Source organism: Dendrobates tinctorius, unplaced genomic scaffold (genome assembly GCF_039654945.1).
Source record: "Dendrobates tinctorius isolate UK_male_01 unplaced genomic scaffold, ASM3965494v1 ptg000129l, whole genome shotgun sequence".
NCBI lineage: Eukaryota > Metazoa > Chordata > Amphibia > Anura > Dendrobatidae > Dendrobates > Dendrobates tinctorius.
This window is the reverse complement of record NW_027361797.1, coordinates 50,252,959-50,274,146: the sequence shown is the minus strand read 5'-3', so window position 1 is coordinate 50,274,146 and position 21,188 is coordinate 50,252,959. Positions and strand designations below refer to the sequence as shown.

Below are 21,188 nucleotides of genomic sequence, written 5' to 3'. Positions count from 1 at the left end.
TTCAATGGGTTGCGTTGTGCATGCGTTTTTGCAAATACGCAGCAAAAACGCTAAAGATCTACAACGTGTGCACATAGCCTAAAATTTTGTTTTTTTTATAGGGGCTATGTCCCCTACAAAGCTAGGTTCTTAGTTTGTAATGTCAGTTTGGGCTGATAGACTCCCTTTAAATAACCAATTTTAGTGAATGACCTTCGTAGGATTTTAATTCACGGCTACTAACCTGTAAGGCAGAAACTCCAACAGTGAGCCACACGTTGCACTGTTATGTATAAAATAATATGCTGCAGATATAGATCTTAATATAATTTTTATTTTTTACAGGGAATAATATTCTGATGTGCAGAGATACACATCTATATACGAGTGCATTATTTCCCTGCATGTGTGCGCAATAATAACAGCAGCAATTACAATCAATCTGTCTTATGTCTTACGCCATTGGATGTAATGACCATTTTCATGTCTTCCCTTTTCTGAATATTTACATTATAATCAGTCAAGGTGATGGGGAATGGTCCAAAGACCCTGATTAGTGATCTACAAGTGCCAATAAACCTAGAAAAATGTCAGCCTCTTTTGACTAATAGCTATCTCTACTGACTTCCCAAAATATGTGTACTCTTGGTTTGTGAATGTTTCATGGCAAAAGTGGAAAAAGCTTACAGCATTTACCTTCATAATGACTGAACTTAATTTCTCCTGACTTCATTAGTTGGTGAAAAGTCAGGGGCCCCTATACAGATTAGATGTTTGTCCAACTTTAACCTAATGTGTAAGGGGGTCCCCACCAATCAAAAAAAGCCTATCAGCATTTACTAAAACTAAAAAAGATTCCTTTAATTTAAAGATCAATTAAGATAATTGGAGATCATTGCAAGATTTATTCCACAGCTTTCAAATAAAGAGATTTGAAAATGATATTAAAAAAAATAGAAAACCCCTTCACGACCAGTGACACAGCGTATGCGTCATGAAAGTCGGTGCCATTCCGACCAATGACGCATACCCTGTGTCATGACTTCAAAGCCCCTCTGCGGGTCGGGTGACCTAGGTCACTCACTGAAAGGTCACCCGACCCGCAGATACAGGGGGCTTTGTACTTCACCACGGGGGCTTCGCCCCCACGTGGCTACGATCGTTCTGATTGGCTGTTAAAAGTGAAACAGCCAATCAGAGCGATAGTAATATTTCATCAATGAAAATTGATGAAATTATTACAATCCAGCCATGTCTGACACTTCTGTAGCATCAGACATGGCTGGTGACACCAATCCGACCCCCCCACCGGTTAACGGGGGCGATCTGCCCCCCGCCACTGAATGACAGCTGAGATGTGCCGCCACTGTCATCATCTCCCCCCACCTTCCCTCCGCTCCCCCTGCCTTCCGATCGCCCCCCCTCCCACCCCGCAGTACTCACCGAGTGCCGCTATGGCTCCCGGTGTCCCGCGGTCCCGGAAAATGGGCGCCGCCATATTGGAAAATGGCGGGCGCATGCGCAGTGCGCCCGCCGGCTGCAATTTCCTTTCATTCATTTTGATCACTGTGATAAACTCTCACAGTGATCAAAATAGAAAGAAAAGTAAATAAACCCCCCGTTTATCACCCCCATAGGCAGGAACAGCTAATAAAATAAAGAAATTATTTTTATTTTTATTTTTCCATTAGGGTTAGGGTTGGAAAGAGGGTTAGGGTTGGTTGGAAAGAGGGTTAGGGTTGGAAATAGGGTTAGGGTTGGAAAGAGGGTTAGGGTTAGGGTTGGGGGCTGTGGTTAGGGGTGTATTGGGGTTAGGGTTGAAGGTAGAATTGAAGGGTTTCCACTGTTTAGGCACATCACGGGGGTCTCCAAACGCAACATGGTGCAACCATTGATTCCAGCCAATTTTGCGTTCAAAAAGTCAAACGGTGCTCCCTTCCAAGCCCCGACGTGTGCCCAAACAGTGGTTTACCCCAACATATGGGGTATCAGCGTACTCAGGAAAAATTGCACAACAACTTTGGGGTCTAATTTCTCCTGGTACCCTTGCAAAAATAAAAAAATGGGGGCTAAAATATTATTTTTGTGGAAATTTTTTTTTTTTTATTTTCACGTCTCTGCGTTATAAACTTCTGTGAAGCACTTGGGGGTTCAAAGTGCTCACCAGGCATCTAGATAAGTTCCTTGGGGGGTCTAGTTTCCAAAATGGAGTCACTTGTGGGGGGTTTCTATTGTTTAGGCACATCAGGGGCTCTGCAAATGTAACGACGACCGCAGACCATTCCATCAAAGTCTGCATTTCAAAACGTCACTACTTCCATTCCGATCCCTTATGTGTGCCCAAACAATGGTTCCCCCCATATATGGGGTACCAGCGTACTCAGGACAAATTGGACAACAACTTTTGGGGTCCAACTTATCCTGGTACCCTTGTGAAAAAAAAATTGCTGGCTAAAAATCTTTTTTTTTGAGGAAAAAAAAATTATTTTTTTATTTTCACGGCTCTGCGTTATAAACTTCTGTGAAGCACTTGGGGGTTCAAGGTGCTCACCACACATCTAGATAAGTTCCTTGGAGGGTCTAGATTCCAAAATGGGGTCACTTGTGGGGGGGTTCCACAGTTTAGGTACATTAGGGGCTCTGCAAATGTAAGATGATGCCCGCAGACCATTCCATCAAAGTCAGCATTTCATAATGTCACTACTTCCCTTCCGAGCCCCGACGTGTACCCAAACAGTGGTCCCCACCCACATATGGGGTACCAGCGTACTCAGGACAAACTGGACAACAACTTTTTGGGTCCAATTTATCCTGGTACCCTTGTGAAAATAAAAAATCGCGCACTAAAAAATAATTGTGGAAAAAAAAATATTTTTTATTTTCACGGCTCTGCGTTATAAACTTTTGTGAAGCACTTGGGGGTTCAAAGTGCTCACTATGCATCTAGATAAGTTCCTTAGGGGGTCTAGTTTCCAAAATGGGGTCATTTGTGGGGGAGCTCCAATGTTTAGGCACACAGGGGCTCTCCAAACGCGACATGGCAACCGCTAAATATTCCAGCATATTTTCCATTCAAAAAGTCAAATGGCGCTCCTTCCCTTCTGAGCCCTGCCATGCGTCCAAACAGTGGTTTATGACCACATATGAGGTATCGGTGTACTCAGGAGAAATTGCCCAACAAGTTTTAGGATCCATTTTACCCTGTTACCCATGTGAAAATGAAAAAATTGATGCTAAAAGAAAATTTTTGTTGGAAAAATTAAAATGTCCATTTTTTCTTTCCACGTTGCTTTAGTTCCTGTGAAACACCTGAAGGGTTAATAATCTTCTTGAATGTAGTTTTGAGTAGCTTGAGGGCTGCAGTTTTTTGAATGGTGTCACTTTTGGGTATTTTCTGCCATATAGACCCCTCAAAGTGACTTCAAATGTGAGGTGGTCCCTAAAAAAATTGGTTTTGTAAATTTTGTAGTAAAAATGTGAAATCGCTGGTCAACTTTTAACCCTTATAACTTCCTAACAAAAAAATATTTTGTTTCCAAAATTGTGCTGATGTAAAGTAGACATGTGGGAAATGTTATTTAGTAACTATTTTGTGTTACATAACTCTCTGGTTTAACAGAATAAAAATTCAAAATTTGAAAATTGCGAAATGTTCTAAATTTTCGCCAAATTTCTGATTTTTCCACAAATAAACACAAAAATTATCGACCTAAATTTACCACTAACATGAAGCCCAATATGTCACAAAAAACAGTCTCAGAATCGCTAGGATGCGTTGAAGCGTTCCTGAGTTATTACCTCATAAAGGGACACTGGTCAGAATTGCAAAAAATGGCCTGGTCATTAAGGTCAAAATAGGCTGGGTCTTGAAGGGGTTAAAATATAATCAAACAAAAACATCAGTCTCTGCGTTGTCTCTGTTTTTCACCACAAACTAATAGTTTGGCTTTGCACAAGTCATGTATGGTGTGGGTGCTAATGTGAATCCAACGCGAGGCTTTAGATTGAGGTCTTCTCTGGAAACTCCTGGAGGCGGATAGAAAGTAAATGCTTGAAGAAGTCCAGTAAAAAACAGGAAAAGTTCCATCTTGGCCAAACTTTCCCCAGCACAAGCTCTTCTTCCTATAGAAATGGGATAATTGACTTAACAATGTCATGTTAAAAGTAGATTTTGACGCTAAGGCCGGAGTCACACCAGCGTATATCATCAGATGCGATATGCCAATGACCCTGGGATCCTGCTCTGCTGCGAGCGGAAGCCAAGTGTCCTGCTACTGTGCTCCGATCCTCTCGCACTGAGAGGATTGGAGCACAAGTGTGGGGGAGGGAGAGAAATTAATTTCTCCATCTCCTCTGCTGACGGTGTCGGCGTATAACGTGTGCTGTGAATTGCGTCACTCGCACCCAGAGACTTATACGGGTGCGAGTGAGCCAACACTCGGCCAAGTCTCGGTGCCAAACACAGCATGCTGCGATTGTTCTCGCATGCCAATTCGGCATGAGAAAATAATCACAGATGTGAGCTGCCTCATAGAGTAACACTGGGCCGAGTCCTATGCAATGTCTTATCGCATAGCACTCGGCCGTATTGTACGGTAGTGTAACTTACTTGTAGTAATGAAATAAATTGGAAATAATGCATACTTTCTAAATCTCTCTAAACTACTGCGAGTGTCCCGGAAAAAAGGAGACCTCAAGAGTATCACAAAACTTTCCTAGAACCCCCTGGAAAGTATTGTTAACTGAATAGAACTTTTTTCAAGGCTCCAGGATGTTTCGTATCCAGAACAAGCCCCAGCTTACACTATGCGTGCATGTACGCCGGCGGAACACCCAAGGGCACTGACATAGGGAGCGTCTTTCAAGACGTCTCCACAAGAAAAATTAAATCAACATAATGTATTGAATGCGGTAAATCCTCATGGTTCAGTGAACACATAAAGATTTACCTTGGTTCAATAGAAGGCAGCGCTTTGGACGCAGTGAACATACGCTGCATCCAAAGCGTTGATAGTTCCAGATCGTGGGCACATAGCCTTATTGTAAAGTGTTGTATTATATGTTTGCGTTGAATAAATATAATTATTATTATTTTTCTAGACTATATTCCAAAAAAGATATAAAGTGCACATGCATATTCTGAGCATCTTAATACGACCATAGAATATTTTTGAACTTTTTGGAAGATAAAATATGAGATTTAGAAAACATCACCTTGTTAAAATATGGTCCTTCTGTTGGACAGTGTTTTGACAGTTAATTGACATGTAAAATAATTTGATTTTTCATCTTAATGCTCCTCATTACTTACCTACTGAGAATGGCATAAATGCTTCATGTCGGAAAAATTTCCCATTTTCATCCAAGAAGTGATTAGGATTGAAGTCATTGGGAGTTTTCCATTGAGTTTTGTCATAGAGAACTGATGTCAGGAATGGAACAACCTCTATGCCCTGTAAACAATAAATCAGCAAATATATTTTTTATTATATAAATTTAAAAAATCTGAGATTATTTGGACGACTGTGGACCCCATAGCAGTCCCTTTTACTAATAGGTAAACGCTTACAGTACTTGAGCATAAGGACAATTTTTTTACATAAACTCACTTTTGGGATTAGGTAACCCCGCAAATTCACATCAGTTGGAGTAGAGCGTGAAATGTTCAATGGGAGAATATTTCCAAACCTTTGTATTTCATGTATTACTGCATCAGTATAAGGCATTTTCTTCCGATCTTCAACTGTCGGCAACTGTCCAGGATTAATATGTGCTTTAATTTCCTCCTGTACCTTCTCTATAAAGCAAAAGAAAACATATTTTGTTACATTTTGTACTTGCACAACAATACCAATGTATTTAATTAATATATTATAGGCTTTTGCTATGATTTGTATGGTCAGTCAGTGCTAGGGTTTGGTTACAGCTGGCGCTCACTATGTACTGACCGGTGACAGAAGCCACACCAGCTGCGCCACTATGACTGAAAGTCAGAGGCTGCCCAGAGGAATAAAGGTAATTTCCTCCCAGTAGCCAAGCTTTCAGTGCAGTGGCCAGGCAGCTTTGGAATGCTATTACCCTGCAGATTATCCTTATATCTGCAGGTTAATAGCATTTGGGAACATGACAGGTTATGGAGATCAAGCATGGGCACTGTGGCTGCATTCATTCTCTATTGGACTGCTGGAGATTACATCAAGAATTCCCGGTATACTCCTTCATATAACAAAGTTCTAAAGCTTGAAGAGTCTAAAACTTGGATTTTTATCGGCTATGAAAAAAGATATTTTAGGTGCAATCTATGTCCCTGTCTAGGGTGGGTGGCAGCATCATGCTAAAACATTAAAAAATATAAAACTTGAAATAAATGCAAAAAATATATACTAGAATTACCTCAAATTAATTGATAATTTGTTTGCACAATTATAATAAATTTCAACTAAAACATGACTTCTACAGGGGCAGTCATCAAAAAGCCGTCCATAATACAGTATATAGAATATTATGCAAAAGTGAATAAATAGCAGAAAATCTGGGTAAAGTGGTAGCCTTCAGGAAGAGGTGACTTGGTCGTCTTTAGAGACCTTTGCTTCTCACCTACAGTCTCACATAACTTTTAAAAATATATCAAGAATTACTTTGAATCTCTGGATACTTCATCATCAATAAAATTCCCCAGCGAATTGTTGTAGATGTAGTTTCAGTTCCAGCAGCGAAGAGATCCAGGGTGGAATTAATTAGATTTTCTTCATTAAAATATGTCTGAGCTTTCGTTGTTTCCTAAAATTACATAACACAAATATTCCCAATGTTATTATAGTCAGCTTGTTCCTAGGTAATTATCACCTTCTTCGGTTTCTTATTTGGTAGACACTGTCCCCTTTTACTTAAATTTTTTTTAGCCTGAAACACTTAGTTTGTCTCAGTAATCTTCTCATGATTAGGGATGGGCGATCCCAAACTGTAAAGTTATGGACCCATACCGAACACATAGTGTTCGATCACAAGGTCCCGAACGCGGACTTCCAGTTCCAGTCCAGTTCGGGTAAAAGCATAAAATTAATAATAAATAATAAATATACTTACCTGTCCAACGACGCATCCTGCCATCCCGCTGTCTCCCAGCCGCATCACTTTCCAGGGCGCTTATTAACTTCCGGCGGTATTCAATGGACTCAGCTGTCTTAGGCTTTTTCCGGCAGTGTTCGTGCGGTGATGTCAGGGTTCACCCGTGATCATGGCTCAGGCCATGAACTGGGGTGAACCCTGACGTCACCGAACGAACACTGCTGACGACAACTGAAAATTGTGGAGTGCCAGGCAGTGGAGTGAAAAACCAGGAAGTTAATGAGCGGCCCCAGCAGTAGATTCGGCTGGGAGACAGCGAGACAGGAAGACGCGTCACTGGACCGGTAAGTATAATTATAATATTTATTAATAATTTTATGCTTTGCTTTACAGCCCCCCCTCCCCATCCCATATCTGTATAGTCCAAGTTCGGGGTTCAGACACAAGTTCCCATCATCTCCGGCCCCAAGCTCGACCTTTACAAAAAAACTCGGGTGAACCCGCCGATCCCGATCATTGGGGGATTCGCCCATCACTACTCATGACTATAGCTTCCTAAATGGGTAGTATTAAGGAAACGTTACGGTTTCACCCCTCAGTGTGTCTGGGATGCAGTTACTGACAGCTCAGCCGTCCAATCTGGTACAGAGACATGCTCATGATATCAGTACTTTGATTGACAGCTCAGTCACCCAATCTGAGACTGGGAGGCGCTGGCTGTCTCCAGGTGTTCAAAGTCCCAGGTGATTGCCAGGTTACTTAATTGGGCTGCTACTCCCAGACCTCTGCCTGACGTACATTCAGTCCATAGATCATTGCTTTTGCTCTCAGCACAAGACCTTCTGTGGTAACGCAACATGATTGTGTTGTTGGTCTTTATAGTTCAGCATTTATTGGTCTCTCGTTTATTTTCTGCCACAAGGTCACATGTCGCCTAAAACCAACCGTGACAAAGTAGCTAGTAAAATCATTAGATGTTCCCAGAATAATTGATATCACACCCTTTTGATCTAATAAAGGAAAATTAAGGTAACACATGCACCGTTAACGCACCTGTTCCTGCTTCAGAAGATATGCATCGATATATCCTGTGATGTCATTTGCATCGAAATCCAATTGTCGATTCATCGAACATTGGGAAATAAAACTCTTCATATCTTCCATGTTCTGCTTTAGCTTCTTATGTAGACCAAGGAGTGATCCGAGGAAGGGATAATAATTATAGATCTGTGAAAACAACAATTCCTCTTTAGATTTTCTTGCAACAAAAAATATATTCAATAACGGTGGATATCGGGAGCAGCTTGGCCAGACAGTGGCGCTCCACGCTACATCACCAGGAGCCTAGGTTAGAATCCAGCCAAGTTTATTCTCTGAATTGGGCCCCGTTCACTTTTTTTTCTACATCACTTTTATCAGTGTATTGAATCCAATTGTATACATTTTTGGTCCTTGTGGTTGGATTTCTTTTTACCATTCATGCGTGTCATCCATTTTTCTCATATGAGAAAAAAAACACAAGTTTCCCAAGCTTCTACTAGCATTACTCAGTAAAAAACAGACACTGCACAAATTAACTGAAATCGATAAGTTTTATCCCCAAAATGGATCAAAATCGGACATGACTTTGGGTTTGTGAAAGGCCATAGACTATAATAGTAGCAAATAAGAAAACACAAAACATATATGCAAAACATGTGTAAATGGGACCTAAATTGGCATGTTCTCATTGTAGGTTTGCATTGGTTTCCTCTGGGTTCTCCACTTTTTTCCCATATTCTAAAAAGCATACGGGTGTCACAGGGTGACTTGCCCTGCGTGACCCGACCCGACGATTGGTCGGTCACAAAAACAACCAAGACAGGTAAGGGAACACCGGGGACACAATTACAATGGTGGGCCCTACAATAGGGAACGGGGAAGTGGACACCTCCTGCACTCGCCTAAGGAAGAGCCCTGAACTCTCCTCACGTTCCCTATACAGGTTCTTTCAACCTGTCGCCAACCACGATACCTAGGTCCCTCACTTGCCCTGCACCTATCCCTTACTAGGGAACTGGCAAGTGCGGACATTGGTCCCACCTCTGTACTAATAAGACACCAAGGAAAATAACAGACAGGGAAAAACAAACAACACTTCGCTTGCCCTGCAGTCATGCACCGGACCGCAGAGTAAGGCACCTGAACACAGCTTCCAGCAGAATAACCACTGCTCCAGATCAGCTGCAAACGCCACTGCTTAGGACAGCTTCTCTCTTCAGAACGGTTGGCTTCCAAATGACCAGTATTACCAACAGTGAGCTACAGCAGCTGATGACCTTTTATAGGAAGGAGGGGGTTGGTCACCACCTGCAGACTAATTAAACATGCAGTAACACCAGCTGCCACCGGGGCAAAACTCCATATTAACCCCCGAGGGCCAGAATGGAAAAAGGTTTATATAAGAGAGTCCAGACTCTGACACATCCAAAGATGGATCGTGACAACGGGTAGGCTCATTGGTCCTGGTGTGTATATGAGTGAGACACAGATTTAGATTGTGTCCCTCATTGTGGACAAGAACTAATGAGAGTAATAATGATCTCTGTAGAGCATTGTACAATATTATAGTACAAACCTCTTTATCAAAGAGAGGGCATATCACATCAATCAATTAATTATAGGCATGAACTACGATTAGAAACAGGGTCTCCTTTTTATGAAAGAGTAATGCTTCGGCTGTGTCTAATTTTTCACCTAAAAATAATTCACTTATAGGGAAACTATCATCAGAAAATGACAAAAATGACCTACTGTTTGTGTTTCATAGATTTTTTTTTCTTTTTACTATTAAGATTTTTATTACAAAAACACAATAGTAATCTTGCAATTTTCACAATGGGCACTGGGGATTTTTCAGACTCATAGTTCCTTTGTTTTCAGGAAGAGCTTGAAGCAGACTCCAAATTATCAGAGGTAGGACTACAATGACTAGTGACACCTCTATACACAGCTGATAAAACATGATCCACCAATCACAAAAGGCGATGTCACAGCTGTCCCTGCTCTCCCTCCTTTCACAATGACCTTTGCACATGTTCATAAAAACCTGATGAAATCAAAAATCTACATTGTTACCTAGCAACTTATCTGTATGCTATAATGAACTCAGTACCATTTATCAATGAGAATACTAAAAAGCTCCTTATTCTTTACATGAAATATGAAAAACAGCTATGAGATCCACTAGCAGCTAAACCTAATGGTCACTACTCCTTGCTGATTCTCCTGGATCTCTCTTCAACATCCGACACTGTGGATCACCAGCTTCTCCTCACTATGCTCCATTCTATCGGCCTCTAGGACACACACTGTTCTCTCCTGGTTCTCCTCCTACTTCTCTGACTCTACTCCCTCACTGTATCTTTTTCTGGCTCCTCTTCCCCTCCTCTTCCCCTAACTGTCGGTGTTTCTCAAGGATCAGTCCTTGGCCCTTCCACTCTTCTCCTTATACACTGCCCCTATTGAACAAACAATCAGTAGATTTGGTTTTCAGTACCATCTCTATGAGGATGACCCCCAATTATACACATCGTCTCCTGACATCACTTGCGCATTATTACAAAACACCATTGATTGTCTTTCATTCTAACTCTGAACGTGACAAAAACTGAACTCATTTTGTTGCCTTCCTTCTCTAAGATGTCTATTCTTGATTTTGCCATTTCCGTGTGTGGTTCTACCGTTATTCTCCAACAGCAGGTTCACTGTCTTGGGTTCATATTTGTCTCAGATCTTTCCTTCATTCCCCACATTACATCACTCGCTTGCTCATATCCCCTACAGTTGAAACCGGAATATAAAAAGACACACATGATTGTTTTTCTCAATATCTATCATGAAATCAGTAAAAACCTTTCCCATTTTAGCTCAGTTAGGATTACCATAGTTATTAATATTTGCCAAATGCAAGAATAATGAAAGAGAGAGAGAATGTTTTAAGGCATTTTTATTACTTATTGCAAAGTCAAAAGTTTACGTACACTAAGATTAATGTGCCTTTAAACAATTGTGGACTGCCCATATGATGATGTCATGTGTTTGGAAGCTTCTGATTGGCTTTTTGGCAACATTTGAGTTAATTAGAGACACACTTGTGGATGTATTTTAATGCACACCTGAAACACACAGCTTCTTTGTGTAGCATCATGGGAAAGTCTCAAGAAATTAGCCAAGGTATCAGGAAGAAAACTGTGGACTTGCACAATTCTGGCTCTTCCTTAGGTACAATTTTAAGATACCTTAAGGTGCCTTGTTCATCTGTGCAAAGAAGATGGGAATGTCCAGCCATCATACTGCTCAGAAAGAAGATGCGTTCTGTGTCCCAGAGATGAATGTGCTTTTGTCCAACATGTGTGTTAGGCGTCGGGTTCCTGCCACTGCACAGCAGGAATCCAGAGCCTTGCACTCGGCGGTCTCCCATTCTCCTTCGGCCGCAGTGGAGCCTGCTCAGCAGACTCGGCGGTCTCATCGCTCTGCCCAGACCAGCAGTGTGGGATCGGTTGCTGCTGCCACCTCTGGTTCAGGTTTGACAATGCAGCCTGGCCAGTGGCAGAAGACTCCAGAATCTAAGTCCCTCTGTCGCTCCACTGAGCATGCTCATGGGACGATTCCCATTGGGGATCGGGAGTCACGTGCTCAGGTCCTTCTCCAGTTCTGATTGGTCCATCAGGGGGATCTGGAAGGTTCCGGAAGGTCTCGGCTATAAAAGACTCGCATGGCCGCTCGGCCATGCACTAGTATAGACTCTAGTTGCTATATGTGTGGATGATGACGGATGCATGCACCTGGTGAGTGATTCATTAAGATTCCCCTCACTTGGTTATTACACATGTGGTTAGGGCATCAGTGTTAGAGTCAGCACCAGTCAGTGGCTAAGTTATAGGCCACAGTGCACATCAGTCCACAGCACTAGCGTCCGATGGTGTCGCCTACTACAGGGCACTATCGTACCATGGCAGTCAGCCTCGGTTAGTGGCGTTTGCGGTTGCGTTGCTGCACACTCAGTAGGTCTAGAAGGATGCCGGCCAGTGTCCTTGGTCCGAGTCCTGTGACCATATACTGAGCGTTCATCTCCCGGAGCTCTGTGAGCTTGAACAGGCTCGGTATTTGTGTTTAGCGGTTCGGTGGCTCTGTGAAGCAACAGAGTTCACCCTGTGCACACCAGGTGACATTTAACCCACGTGTGTTCGGCCATTATACCGACATATTGAGCTTCCGCCATCATTGAGCAGCAGTGTACCACCTCTGCACGGTGGACCCCGGGCTGCGAACGCACCGCTACTATTATTTTATGTTTGGTGCGTTCAGCCAGCCCTAACAATGTGCATATCAACCCAAGGACAAAAACAAAAGACCTTGTGAAGATGATGGTGGCAGCTGGTAAGATTGTGTCAATATCCACAGTGAAGCGAGTACTGTATCAAGATGGGCTGAAAGGCCACTCTGTCAGGAAGATGCCATTACTACAAAAGAAACATAAAAAAGCCAGATTAATGTTTACAATTGCACACAGGAACAAAGACCTTATTTTTTGGAGAGATATCCTGTGGTCTAATGAAACTAAAATTGAACTTTTTGGTCATAATAGCCATCGTTATTTTTGGAGGGAAAAGGGAGAAGCTTGGAAGCCTAATAACACCATCCCAACTGTGAAACATGGGAGTGGCAGCATCATGTTGTGGGGTTGTTTTCCTGCAGGAGGGACTGGTGCACTTCACAAAATAGATGGCATCATGAGAAAAGAAGATTATGTGTCAATACTGAAGCAACATCTCAAGACATCAGCCAGGAAGTCAAAGCTTGGGCGTAAATGAGTTTTCTAAATGGACAATGACCAGAAGCATACTGCCAAAATGGTAACAAAGTGGCTTAAGGATAACAAAGTCAATGTTTTGGAGTGGCCATTACAAAGCCCTGATTTCAATCCTATTGAAAATTTATGGGCAAAGTTGAATGGTCAGGTGTGAGAAAGGCGACCTACAAACCTGGATCAGTTAAACCAGTTTTGTCAGGAGGAATGGGCCCAAATTCCGACCAACTATTGTGAGAAGCTTGTGGAAAGATATCCCAAATGTTTGACACAAGTCATTCAGTTTAAGGGCAATGGTGCCAAATAGAGTTGAGCGACTTTTGGTTTTTTAGGGTCGAGTTTCGTTTCGTGAAACCCGACTTTTCCAAAAGTCGGGTCGAGCAAGATCGGCCGACTATAGGGAAAAGTCAGGGTCGTCCCGACTGCTGCGGTTTGCCATCTCCTCCATTGAGGAGATGAAAAACCGCAGGGCAAAACCGCAGAGCAATCCGCAGGTAAAACCGCAGGTCTTTTGAACTGCGGTTTCACCTGCGGATTTTACAAAATCCGCGAGGATGAATCCGCACCACAATCCGCAGCGTGTGCACGTACCCTTAAAAAGCAGTTTACAGAGCAGTGGGTAAACAGCAATGCAGCCGTCAGGAAGCCTTAGAAGGCAGCCTAACAACCAACACCGCTGATCCACCACAATATAGCCTCCCCTTGCACTGCACACACAGTGACTGGTGTGTTGTACAGGCAAAATCGCTAGCAGCAGAAGCAGTTTTTGGTGTCTTCTTACCTGCCTAACGCTCTCCCTACAGAATCAGCAGCAGCTCTCCCTATTCTGAGATCAGCATGAGGAACATGGCGGTCGGCGTGCACACCCTTTTATACCCCCTGTGACGCCCACCAAAGCAAGCCAATCACTTGCATGCCCTTCTGAAAGATGGTGGTGACCCCTGCCTATGTCATCACGTTGCCCACAGTGTCCGTGGATCCTGATTGGCTGAAAAAGAGCGCAAAACAAACTTTTGAAACGCGACTTTGGCACGTAAGTCGCCGAACTCGTGGCCGACCTCATCCTAGGGTCGGGTTTCGTTTCATGAAACCCGACTTTGCCAAAAGTCGGCGACTTTTGAAATTTTTCGACCCGTTTCGCTCAACTCTAGTGCCAAATACTAATGAAATGTTTGTAAACTTTTGACTTTGCAGTAAGTAATAAAAATGCCTTAAAACATTCTCTCATTATTCTGGCATTAGGCAAATATTAATAATTATGGTAATCCTAATTGACTTAAAACGGGAAAGGTTTATTCTGATTTCATGCCAGATATTGAGAAAAACATGCATATGTGTCTTTTTATATAGTGTATGTAAACTTCTGGTTTTAACCATACATCTCTAAAACATCTCTAAAATTTTCGCCTTTCTTACCTATTGACTCAGCAAACACTCTTACCCTTTCTCTTATTCATTCTCATCAGGACTATTGCAACCCTCTACTAATCGGTCTCCCTCTAAATGCTGCACTCTCCAATCTTTCCTCAATGTAGCAGCCAGGATCATATTCCTTTCCAACCACTACACCGATGCCTCTACTCTGTGCCAGCCATTACACTGGTTATCCATCCACTACAGAGTCCAATATAATCTTATCACTCTCACCCACAAAATGCTCTACGGTTCAACAACACCGTACATCTCCTCCCTCATCTCAGTATGCCATCCTATCCGTGCCCTCCACACATAATGACCTAAAACTAACATCCTCAATAATCCAAACCTCCCACTCCAATCATCAAGACTTCTTGCATGCTTCACCAATTTTTTTGGAATGCACAACCCCAGACATTTTTGAAGAACATTTTCTTCAAAATCAAGACCCTCGCAGCATCTATTCACACATGCTTTATGCACTTAATAGCACTCTTTGTCAGTACTTGTGCACATACTGGCTGGTGACTTGTTCGTGCAGCATTATGTGAGTACCCCATTTATTATATTGATGGCTGGATCATACAACGCAAGCACTTTTTAAAATCTACCTTTCATGCCCTCCCCAGATTGTAAGCTTGTGAGCAGGGCCCTCAATTCTCTTGGTATCTGAGTTATGTATAATTCTGTAATGTCTTTATTGTCTGTACAAGTCCCCTCTAAAATGTGAAGTGCTGAGAAATATGTTGGTGCTGTACAAATAATAAATCAATATAGGAATGCAATCAGTATTATCTAGCCTCCATAGCAGTCTGCTTCCTTAAAGGGAACCTGTCACCAGGTTTGGCTGATACAAGTTACGGCCACTGCCTTTCAGGGCTTATATACAGCATTCTATAATGCTGTAGGTAAGCCCCCAATCCACCCTGCAAGAGAATAAAAATAACTTTTATTATACTCACCTGCAGGGCGGTTCAGTCCAATGGGTGCTGCAGGTCTTGATCCTGTGCCTCCCGTCTTCTTGTAATGCCACCCTCCTGCTTGCTTCATGTGGCTGATGCGTCCTTGCAAAGTACTGCAGTGCGCAGTCACCGGGAAAGGTCAGAGAGGCCCAGCACCTGCGCACTGCAGGAATATGCTTTGCCCTCAACAGGGCAGATAAGTACGCCTGCGCAGGAGCACGATACCGGGGAGCCTGTGTGGATGACGCAGGGATGTGTCATTCACATGAAGCATGTAAATCAACAGCCGCGGAGACACCATCACATGTTTCTCAACGCAAGCAATGACTAGCCAGGTCTTTCACCGGGAAGGAACAACCACGGGAAGGGCAGTCTCCAATGAAGGAAACCACCTATGCCAAAACATGGTATCCATCCACAGACAGCTGTTTCGGGGTATTGCCCCTCATCAGTGTGGAGTAGGAAACTGGCTTCATTTTTCACAGTCTTTACTAGGCATTGCTACTGCTAGCCAGTTTCCTACTCCACATTGACTAGGGGCAATACCCTGAAACAGCTGTCTGTGGATGGATACCATGTTTTGGCATAGGTGGTTTCCTTCATTGGAGACTGCCCTTCCCGTGGTTGTTCCTTCCTGGTGAAAGACCTGGCTAGTCATTGCTTTCATCGAGAAACATGTGATGGTGTCTCCGCGGCTGTTGATTTACATGTTTTTGCATATTTCCCATAAGGGATGGGGGCATTGCTCTAGCATCACTGCGTTGAGAAACATGTGATGGTGTCTCTGCAGAGTTGGATGTTGATCTCCATGAGGTCATTCATCTTCATTTTTCACAGTCTTTACTAGGCATTGCTCCTACTAGCCAGTTTCCTACTCCACACTGATGAGGGGCAATACCCTGAAACAGCTGTCTGTGGATGGATACCATGTTTTGGCATAGGTGGTTTCCTTCATTGGAGACTGCCCTTCCCGTGGTTGTTCCTTCCCGGTGAAAGACCTGGCTAGTCATTGCTTGCGTTGAGAAACATGTGATGGTGTCTCCGCGGCTGTTGATTTACATGTTTTTGCATATTTCCCATAAGGGATGGGGGCATTGCTCTAGCATCACTGCGTTGAGAAACATGTGATGGTGTCTCCGCAGTGTTGGATGTTGATCTCCATGAGGTCATTCATCTTCATTTTTCACATCCACATGAAGCAAGCAGGAGGGTGGCATCGCAAGAAGATGGGAGGCGCCGGACCAAGACCTGCGACAGCCATCGGACCGGAACACCCCATAGGTGAGTATAATAAAAGTTATTTTTCTTCTCTTGCAGGTTGGATTGGGGGCTTGCCTACAGCATTATAGAATGCTGTATATACCGTAAGCCCTGAAAGGCGGTGGCATTAACTCGTATCGACCAAACCTGGTGACAGGTTCCCTTTAAACTTCCAATTATGTTCATCTTATACCGACTGTATTTGGTAAAAGTTTGAAAAGAACTGTTCTGCTCCAGTACAGTAACCCACTAAATTTAAAAAAGGGGAGCAGAATATTAATTAGATATTGTACATTAATTGTAACAAACCAAGTTTGTACATCATCATCTACAGGGCACTTTTATTTTATAACGGAAACAACTTAAGGGTATTGGGTGAGAACCAAAAGATGAGTTTGGGTCCATTTGCCTGAGCTCATGATTGCACTACAATTAGTCCTAAAGGTGACCCTGAAACTATTCTTCTGAGAATTCACTAAAAAGGTTAGATGTAAGATCTGAAGGTTTTCTTACCAGCACTGCGGGTGTACCGACCAGTTTGGCATTTTCATCTAACATTTTGATTAATTTTTCAAACGTTGGGTCACCATACTCAAACCTTTTCCCAAAGATAATAGAGCAGATTACATTGGAAACTGCACTGTTTATCAGCATGTGAGTATCGAATGGTTTGCCTAAAATAACAAATAGACATATACAGGATATGTACAATAAAATATGAATAAAAAAATGCTCTAGATATTTTAACCTCAGGTCAAAATTACCATCAGTAATGACAGTAGATTACTGAAACAAACAAACAAACAAACAAAGTGATAATTTGAGCAAATCTAAAGCCAATTAAAATCCTAATGATATGTTTAGATGTTTTCCACGTGCAGCAAAATGTGATGCAAATATAGAGCAAAAACTTCACACTGTGGTGTACCCTCTACTATATGTGAATGGGAGCCACAAAACCCCTCTGAATAACACTGTAGTTTAATTGAGTTGCGAATTGACAATGTGGATTCTGTAGACCGGGTTGAAGAAAGCGACAAACAAGAACTTAAGAGTATATAAAAGCTATGAGATAAATGTGAATGATGTATCTTACCATTGTGAGATCTAAAACTTTCTATAAGGGGCATTAATTCATCTTGAATTCTGGCTTCCACACCTTTCTTCCCCATTCCAAAGTCTCGAAGTGTTGATAGCGTGAATCTCCTCATAGATTTCCATGTTTCTCCATTAGAAAATACTATACCTAAAGTATAGTTAAATATGAAAAACATTCGTAAGTATTAACCATTCTGAATAGAATATAGCCTTTAGTAATGTAAACAATCCAACAAGTGGTTTCTTTTAAAAGCTGAAGAAGTTTAATTCTGTGATTGAAAAATTGCATTTGTAAAAAAAACAGCCACAAATAAGAAAATACATATAAATTGACAACCAAGGTTGTCATACACAATAATAATTTTATTAATAACGAGAAAGAAGAAAATGAAAAATAAGAAAATGCTACAAAAGTAAGAGGAAAGAAGAAGAGAAGAAACAGAAAAGAAAAAGAATGGTGAATAGAAGTAGAAGGAGATGAAGGAGAAAGTAGATGAAAGTTAAGAACAGGACTGCTGGCTACTTTCTAGGAATAACCTGAGCGCCTCCCTCTCTTCCCATTTTATTTTGTGTCTTTCTTGTTCATGTTCACCCTTGACTGATAAAAAATGTTCAGTTGTTTGTTCCCCTGGATTTGTTCAATAAATATCATCATATTCATTTTAATGTATATTAATTTGTGAAAAATTCACAAATGTTTTAAAACATATGAAAATGAGAAAAAGGGTGTAAAATGATGATGGCAATAAAGTAGGAATAAGAAGAATGCTGAATTATAGCCATCAGCCTCTACGACTTTCTGCAGTCATTACGCAACTTCTAAGAGTTGGCTTAGGCTGGTTTCACATTTGCGTTTTTTAGCGCTGGAAAAAAACGCACACCTGCGCATGCGTTTTTTCCCCTATATTTAACATGGGTGCGCATACCTGCGCGCTGGTAAGCGCATGTATGCGATTTTCATGCGCTGCGTTTTTTTGGGGTGTGCGTTGGGATTTTCCAGACGCAGCATGTTGCATTTTTTGGCCCTGCAAAAAAGCGCATGCGCACATATGCGCACGTTTTGCGCTAAAAATGGCCATTATAGCCTATGGATGCGCATATGTGCGCACTGGCATGCTCATGTATGCGTTTTTTTGCATATGCGTTTTTTTTTTTAAACCATGGAATTTAGGGGTTTGGGTTAGAGTTAGGGTTAGTTAAGGGGGTTTAGGGTTAGGGTTATGGTCAGGGTCAGGGTTAGGGTTGGGGTTTGGGTCAGGGTTAGGGTTAAGTATGGTTTTGTTAAGGATTAGGGTCATGGTTAGAGTCAGGATTAGGGTTAAGTATGGTTTTGTTAAGGGTTAGGGTCAGGGTTAGGGTGAGGGTTAGGGTTAGGGTCAGGGTTAGGGTTAGGGTTAGGGTCAGGGTTAGGGTCAGGATTAGGGTTAAGTATGGTTTTGTTAAGGATTAGGGTCAGGGTTAGGGTCAGGATTAGGGTTAAGTATGGTTTTGTTAAGGGTTAGGGTCAGGGTTAGGGTTAGGGTTAGGGTTAGTTAGGGTTTAGGGTTTGGGTTAGGGTTAAGTATGATTTGGTTAAGGGTTAGGGTCAGGGTTAGGGTTAGGGTTAGGGTCAGGGTTAGGGTTAGGGTTAGGGTCAGGGTTAGGGTTAGTAAAGTCATGGTTTGGGTAGTGTGAGGGGCCACCTAAAAATGTTGGAAAAAACGCAAACGCGGTAAAAACGCGCTAAAAACGCATACAAACGCATAAAAACGCTGCGTTTTTTTCATGCATGCTCATAAAAATGCTTGAAAAAAACGCAGCAGTTGTATGCTTATGTATGCGTTTTTTCAATGCGTTTTTTTGCGGGAAAAACGCGCTGCAAAAAAAAGAAAGTGTGAAACTAGCCTTACATGTTTAAATTGTTCTTCAATTCATAATATTTGCTCATAAATGACCTTTGTTGATGTTTTTAGTGAATCTTTTATTAGCAGAATCAGCTATATTTACTAGACTTTATAGTATTCTGCTCCTCTAACAGGTCACCATTGTGGATTTTACAATTCATAGAAAACACAATATTATAGTTCTATAAATACCATGTCCATTAGAGGTGATATCGAAGACTGGAGAAGTTGCCCGTTCTCCAAAATCCTCAGCTCGCGTTACAAGTGCTTCCTTTATAATCTTATATCCAGCAAGTATCACCATTTTCTTGGGTCCAAAATGCAAAGTAAATACTTCACCATACTTCTCAGAAAGCTGCAAAATATCATAATTCTTTGTTTTTATAAAACATTAACTTGAGTCATACTTCTGTAAAGACAAAACATGTATTTCCAAACCACGATGTCAATTAAACAGGGCTAATAAAGAAAGATCTGTTCGGAACAGCTAAAAAATTAAGCCTGGCAGGAGAGAGTTGGAAATACCTAGTGTTTGAAGGATCCAAGCTAACATAAGAAATGTCCTGAACTTATGACGGAAACTGGACTTAGAAGATCCTTTGGTGACCATGGGAAATTTAATACATTGGTCTGCCTGCCTTGAAACGACTACTTGTCATGATCCATGCGGGATCAGGACAGATAAAAGCACAGGTAACCTTTTTTTTTCTCAAGCTGTGCTTAGAGATGTTTTTGCCCCCGGTGGTCATTTGGATTATTGCACTGTGGTATCTTTTGCTCTAAATTTGCCCCCCGGTGGTGGTGAGCGTTATTGCACTCTGTTTCTTTAGTTAAGTGCACATGTTTATGATATGCAGGTGTGATTGCTGGCTCTGCTATAAAAGAGTCACAGGTGTTGCAATCAGTGTTGGTGATAGTATTCATTTCAATCATCCTTGGTGGAGGAAGGAGCTGGAGAACGTTCCTTGCTGCACTGTCTTAGCTTGTGTTGAAGGAGTCATAGGGGATTTCCTTGTAGCTCTGACAGAGCTTGGTGGCAGCGTTTCAGGAGGAGAGCTGCATTCTGGTGGTGGACTCTGTTGCCAGGAGCAAGTGCAACAGAGTAAAGCTAAGTGGTGTTCCCTGTTTGTGTTTTTCCTTTGTGTGTATTAGTACAGCGGTGGGGCCAGTGCCTGCGCCACCCAGCTTCCTAGCAAGGGATAGCTGTAGGTTGTGCTAGGGCGACAGGTATCCTGAGCGGCGCCCGGTGCGGAACCGTTATAGTGAACATTAGGAGCGTTAGGGACGCTGACTCAGGGGAGTGCAGAAGGTCTCCACGTCCCCTTTCCCTATCGCAGGGCCCACCGTTGTAACTGTGTTCCCTCTCCCTTGTCTTGTTGTTTACAGTTATCGGCCTGCGGGCCGTGTCACACAGGACTGTATCACGTGCCGCATCTTGTTGTTTACAGTTACCGGCTTGCGGGTCGCGTCACACAGGACGGGTCCACGTAACACTACTGTTCCCAAGACAGTAAGAGAGGAACTATGGCCTGGATGCTAATGGGTACTATAGTTAAACATTTTTTGAGAAACTGTGGCTCAAGGTAAGTTGTGGCCTGAAATGGAAGCCTTCTAAGACCTGAGCCAGCAGTGAGAAACTGTGGCCTTCACCAGGAGACCTGAGCAAAGACA

General features: G+C 42.3%; 1 protein-coding gene across 1 annotated transcript in view; it reads right to left on the bottom strand.

The window, feature by feature from the left end:
* Positions 1 to 293: 293 nt before the first annotated feature.
* The window catches only part of LOC141047811 (cytochrome P450 2K1-like), an 87,912-nt gene continuing 67,017 nt past the window's right edge, over positions 294 to 21,188 (bottom strand). The window contains exons 5-12 of the mRNA XM_073543130.1: positions 19,710 to 19,872; positions 17,633 to 17,782; positions 17,050 to 17,210; positions 8,101 to 8,274; positions 6,618 to 6,759; positions 5,589 to 5,776; positions 5,291 to 5,432; positions 294 to 4,101 (exon numbers count right to left, since the gene is read on the bottom strand). Of these exons, the coding sequence (XP_073399231.1) occupies positions 3,914 to 4,101; positions 5,291 to 5,432; positions 5,589 to 5,776; positions 6,618 to 6,759; positions 8,101 to 8,274; positions 17,050 to 17,210; positions 17,633 to 17,782; positions 19,710 to 19,872 (1,308 nt within the window). The 3' untranslated portion in view covers positions 294 to 3,913. The remainder of the gene's footprint in view (positions 4,102 to 5,290; positions 5,433 to 5,588; positions 5,777 to 6,617; positions 6,760 to 8,100; positions 8,275 to 17,049; positions 17,211 to 17,632; positions 17,783 to 19,709; positions 19,873 to 21,188) is intronic.